The sequence below is a fragment of the Epinephelus moara genome, chromosome 7 (genome assembly GCF_006386435.1).
Source record: "Epinephelus moara isolate mb chromosome 7, YSFRI_EMoa_1.0, whole genome shotgun sequence".
In the NCBI taxonomy this organism is placed as follows: Eukaryota; Metazoa; Chordata; class Actinopteri; order Perciformes; family Serranidae; genus Epinephelus; species Epinephelus moara.
This window is the reverse complement of record NC_065512.1, coordinates 4,630,517-4,636,516: the sequence shown is the minus strand read 5'-3', so window position 1 is coordinate 4,636,516 and position 6,000 is coordinate 4,630,517. Positions and strand designations below refer to the sequence as shown.

Genomic DNA, 6,000 nt, shown 5'->3' with positions numbered 1-6,000 from the left:
CTCATTTGATTGGTGTGATGTGTGTAAAACCCACTCCACGCCTTCTCTCCTCCCTCTTTCCGACTTGCGCAGGTAGGAGGGACGGAGGTGGGACAGACGAGTAGCTGCGCCAGCGCCTCCTGCAGAGTTACAGAGGACCTGGAGAATGTTTTAGGATAGTAATAACATTATATAACATTATAAAAGATAATATAAGATAATAACATTAAAGACAAAATGAAATTGCAATACTTTTTCAAAACTTGATGATTTTACCTTTCTGTACATTTTGTATACAAATTCATTTCAATTTCAATTTACAATATTCAAAATGTTCTTCCGGGGGGGGGGGTGTGTGTGTGTGTGTGTGTGTGTGTGTGTGTGTGTGTGTGTGTCCATAGTTTCCCAAAATCCTGTGGACTTTGTGCTTTCAGCCCAAAAAGTGCTCCACAAATAAAGTTAGTATTATTACTATTTTCATGTATAATCATTGCATTCAACTCACAGAGCCAAGCATCTGTTTTTTTCATATAATATATTGTAGAAGATCTTACAAAAAAAACAGCAGGTCATTCAACAGCAGTTACATATGATGCACACAAAGACAAAAAATAACCCTTTTTTCAAGTTGCAAATATTTCCCAATTCATTAAAGATGGTAGATGAATGTTTCTGTTGAATCTGTACAATGTAAACCAAAATTTAAAATGTTATTAATTGTGAGGTAAATAATGAGCAGGCAAAAAAACAGTGCACCCTCCCTGGTGTGCTATTTTTGTGGATGAAAAAAATGACATCACAACAAAGCAAGTCTATAAAACTGGGTTTTACAAAGTGATTTAAAATAGGTCAGTGATTCTGTGAGTCTTATCTCCTCAGGCAGGCTGTTTCAAAGCTGAGAAGCTCTGACGTCAGAAGCACAGCCACCTTTAGATTTTAGACTTTGGAACAGCCAGAAACACCTGAGAGGACCCGAGGCTGTGAACTGGCTCATATGGGGTTAAGAGTTTATGGTGACCGCTTGTCTCAACCTGTCCCTGTCTCTCAGTGGGAACTGAACCAATGACCCTGGGCTCTCCCACCTCTCCCAAGCCGACCCCTGGAGCCCAGTTCCTGCCCGGCTTTCTGATGGGGGACCTGCCAGCTCCGGCCAGCCCACAGCCACGCCCCTTCAGCCTGACCTCGCCCATCATCGAGAGCACAGGTACACCAGCAGGAGGACTGCCTGTCTGCAGCTGATTGATGTTTACTCTGTGGGTTTATCAGTGTGTTACGTCCTGTACTTTAGGAGGAGGTGGAGGCTCGGCCCCGCAGCCTGTCGTCCCCACCCCGAAAGATAAGAGCGGAGCCCCCCCTGTTCGCAGTATCCACGACGACCTGATCAATGTGGCCACGCCGCTCAACACACATAGGCAGGTTAGTACCCAGCTGCTGTCTGAAAACAGAATCAGTTATGATGATAAAATGTGATCAAAGTCTGGATTTTCTTTAAACAACATGTCTCTATGTGTCTCTTCAGTCTTTTCCAGTTATGCATTCTCCTCTGTCGGCACGAGGGGCCTCAACTCCAGGTACACACTGACATTGTCCCCACTACTGGTAACACTTACTCTGACTCTGTAACAACACTGATACTAGGGCTGGGCCATGTGGACAAAAGTCAGTATTTTCTACAAGATGGGCGACATGTTCAGCTGCAAGTCAAAGCCACAGTTGACATGTCACGAGCACTTTTATAAAAACAGACTGTGATCAAAATAAAATGGAAATATACAGCTGCACAACATGGAAATGAAACAAACATATAAAATAAATATCAGGGCTGTACGTTAACTTTGTGCACACAGCACTGGAGCTACAGAGGTTTAAATGTTTGCAACTCAGGACACTGAACTATAACATGACTGTAAAAATATAAAGTAGGTTTTTGAAACAATTAAAAATCTTTGTGAGCAGGGTTAAAAAGTTGTTTTACAGAGACACTCACAGTATGATTGTTTGCACATCATGCAGCCCTGATAAAAATTATGTGGCTTATTACATTGCATTATTTTCATTTTACTCCATCGTTATGCGGCGATACTTGCTATTTCCTGAAGCTGAGTTTCAGCACTGCTCAAGACACTTAATTCAAGATCCAGGTACATTCAGGTGATCAATAAAGCAGGACATTTGTTTGGGTGAGCGCTGAGAGGACGTGGGTTTCTCATGATTCAGAATATCTGACATGCTCTTTGCTGCCCTCTTATGCATACGTCTGCTATATTTGATTTTCTGCTGGACAACAAAAACCCTCAGTAATCACCCTGCCTGCATTCACTTCTCTCCCTTGTGTCCTTGTACTTGTCTCTGTCTCCAGGTGTGCAGCAGCTGTGCCTGTCTCCAGCTCAGGTGGATCCCTTCTACAGTCAGGGAGAGACTCTGTCATCTGACGACCAGCTGGATCAGACCTGGGTCACTGTGTTTGGGTATTTATCCTCCTAAATATACAACTGACACTGCTCCACTGTTTAATATACTGTGAATACTGACGCATGAACTGTCTGTGTTTGTGTTTGTCAGTTTTCCTCCAGCGTCAGCCTCCTACATCCTGCTGCAGTTCGCTCAGTACGGAAACATCCTCAAACACACGGTGAGACACACACAAAGTTCTGTTCAGTGGAGTGTGATGCTAGAAACGAGCACTGCCGTCATATTTTACTAACAACAAACTTTTAGCGACTAAAATAAAAACCTAAAATAAACCCTGGAGGAGCTGTGTAACATTTATCAGGTTGCTTTTGGTTTGTGAGGAAAACAGATCCACACACAGGTGAAGGGCTGAGAAGCATCTAATGATGTCACTTTTTGACTTCGATATTTTCTCGTAAGCGCCACCTCAATCCTGAGCTGTGGTTCAACTCATGCACCACTTGACACACTCATTGGAGATTCCTCCTGGTGAAAGATCTTGTAATGCGTGACACGATGATTGCACAGTTTTGGCAAATGTCATCCTGTATCATCAGGACCTTCAAGGGGAAATCAAACTCTGGTGACTGACAGAAGTTCCTGCAGCGCTTTGACACCTCTGATGTGTATATCTATGTTAATTTATGTCAAAGAGCTCACAGAGAACTGACTATGAGCAGCATTATTATTATTAGACTGCAGATCGACTGCACGTTAAGAATAATGACTGGAGATGGGAACAGTAATGATTCTGGGGTTATTACTGTGAGATCACTGTCACTTTTTAATGAACCTAATGGACTGACAAAGTACGTGGAGTCAGATACAAGTACATCACTTTAACAGCTTTTTAATCAGGGAAGAACCTGCGCTGATGTGCATAAATTTCACCATGGTTACCAGATGATTTGCATAAACAGGCTGTATGCATGACCTTATATGAATTAATTATAAGATCACTTCCTGAACAGGATTTATTAGTAGTTCAGCTTGTGAAATGATGCTGAAATCACACTTCTGCTATTAAAAAGTCTGTTTACACCACAAACAAACAGCACCAGAGTCGGCTTGACAGCGGACGGAAAACCATCTTTACAGGTGGTTTCGGTTCGATTGTTTGCCCCAGGGTTTGATTGACAGCAGCCCAAATGCACTGCACTAAACCAACAAACAGGTTGGGTGTGAAAGCAGCCTAAACACGGGGTTCCCATGGTCAAAGAAAAGGAAATTTGAGGCCTAGAAATGGTTTGGAATTAACCAGAATGTTATGGAAAAGTTTCGGCTATTGTTTAAAAATATCTTCATAAAAATGTTACATGAAACATGTCCCTTATATTACTAATTCAAAATCTAAGTGATACATACTGGCATGTGCATACTTCCTAAATAATTATAATTATATATAATCGATATATAATTACATACATCAAATCATAAGCGCTTATCAAAAGTTTTGTGGGTGATTTATCCTGGCTTCATATGAGTAGAGGAAAACTCTGTTAGCTGCTAGGCTATTTTATACAATGTAAAATGCCATAGGCTTGTGCTAATAACGTTAGCATGATGTATTTGTGGGGAAAATATTTCCAGTAAGAGAGAAGTGTTTTGTCTGTGAATGTTGTCAGTTATGAGGAGGCTAATTTGTTTACTTGTGTTTGAAATTGTCTCTATTAAGCCATGTTTAATGTGTGTTTTGAAAAAGATGGTAAAAGATAAAAGACAGATTGGTGCATCCCCAGTGTGTATTGTCTGTAGCGCCCCTGCTGTGACCATTCAGAGTCCTGTTATAAGTGCTGGAGCCCATGTCGAGTACTGATGGGTGTATTGATGTTTTACTGACAGATGGCGTCTCCTGGTAACTGGATGCACCTTCAGTATCAGTCCAGACTTCAGGCCAGGAAAGCTCTGTCGAAAGATGGCAAAGTGTTTGGTGACGCCATCATGGTGGGAGTCAAACCCTGCATAGACAAGGTCAGTAGCCATCTTTACTCAACATCTCTCTGCCGTCTGATTGGTCCTCCTCATCAGGTGACTCTGAGCTCAGTTTGAATCCTCTTCTCTCTCTTTCTCAGAGCGTGATGGACAGCTGTGCCGCTGTCTCTTCTCCCCTCTCCACCTCCTTCTCCTCCTCCGTCCTCCCCTCCACTCCTCGCTCCGCCATCAGGCCGCTCAGCGCCGCTTACAGGAACTCCGGCAGCGACTACCAGGTGACCTCTGACCTCGAGATTCACCTGCCTGACGTCTTCATTGTGCATTTGATTTACCATAGAGATTAATCTGTGTGTCTGTCTCCAGGTGGTAGCAGACAGACAGACACCCAGGAAGGACGACAGTTTTGTTTCCAAAGCAATGGAGTACATGTTTGGCTGGTGACATTACGCAATGCATCATGGGATACCTGCAGCCTGAAGAAGAGAGGGGGCTCTGTGGACAGATGGTTGAACTGATTCACTACACTGTGTGAATGCGTGTGTGTGAGTGAGAGTGTGTCTGCTGAGGTGGAGGATCTTTCTGTCTTTCTCTCTCTTCTTTTATAATCAGTGTTTTTTAATATTTTTGTCTCAATAAAGTTTTTCTCTGATTTGAACTCAGTGAAGTTTCATTCAGAGGGGAAGTTCTCTCAGCAGCCACACGGCACCACTGTTCACACTGTTACAAAGTGGCAGTCATCGTCCCCGTGTTTACATGGCGTGGCCAGAAGTTTGTGGACAAACACTTCAGTCATGTGATAGTTTGACTTTTTATCTCAGAGTCATGCTGCAGGGGTTTCTGGAGAGGTTCAGCACTGATGTTGGGTGATACGGCCGGGCTCACTGTGTGTGTTCATCCTGAAGCTGCTGGATGGGGTTGAGGTCGAGGCTCTGTGCAGGCCAGTCAAGTTTCTCCACACCAAACTTGGGAAATGTATTATTATATGGAGCTGGCTTTGTGCATGGAGACTTTCTATGTGCTCCCATACTACCATACTATATAGTACGGCAGAAAAAGATTTAGTATGTCCCAAAACATAGCATGTGAAATGCAGTATGCAAAAAATAGCAGGTCGTATTTATTGGTCGTATGAAAGCCAACATGCTTTTCTGGCTATTCTGACCCACAGTCCTCTGCACACTGGACGATACTTCACATTGACTGAACCACAAACCGATTGCAGCTTGTTGACAGCTGATTAACAGCTCACAGAAATCCTAATGACAACTGATAGCAAATTCAAATAAGTGACGACCAATCAGATAGTAATAATAGGAATATTAACTGTTTAAACAACAGGACATGACTCTGAAAACAGCAATGACAGAGAAATGCACATGTAATTTTACTTGTCCACTTCTGTGTTGGGATCGACTGCAGACTGACTCGGCAGAGATGGCTGCCATCTTGTTTTTACATGAATTAGAGTATTGTGCGCTTGGATGGCACAAAAAGTGTCTACAAACGAGGACAATAGGTCTGAATTACTAGAATGAAGTGCGAGGTCAAGTAGACTCAAAATGTGATGTCCTCATATGGAGGGGTCCATGTCATTGGTTCGACAGCCCACTGGTTCGACATCCCATTAGTCCGACTGTC

General features: G+C 43.0%; 1 protein-coding gene across 2 annotated transcripts in view; it reads left to right on the top strand.

The window, feature by feature from the left end:
• nup35 (nucleoporin 35) overlaps positions 1–5,017 on the top strand; it is an 8,974-nt gene extending 3,957 nt beyond the window's left edge. Inside the window, exons 2-9 of one of the 2 annotated variants that reach the window (XM_050048447.1) lie at positions 1,028–1,183; positions 1,271–1,395; positions 1,499–1,550; positions 2,339–2,447; positions 2,542–2,611; positions 4,273–4,401; positions 4,503–4,637; positions 4,726–5,017. In XM_050048447.1, coding sequence (XP_049904404.1) covers positions 1,028–1,183; positions 1,271–1,395; positions 1,499–1,550; positions 2,339–2,447; positions 2,542–2,611; positions 4,273–4,401; positions 4,503–4,637; positions 4,726–4,803 — 854 coding nt within the window. In that variant the 3' untranslated portion in view covers positions 4,804–5,017. Of the gene's footprint in view, positions 1–1,027; positions 1,184–1,267; positions 1,396–1,498; positions 1,551–2,338; positions 2,448–2,541; positions 2,612–4,272; positions 4,402–4,502; positions 4,638–4,725 lie in introns of both variants that reach the window. The other variant, XM_050048446.1, reaches the window with a different exon arrangement.
• The last annotated feature ends 983 nt before the right edge of the window (positions 5,018–6,000 follow it).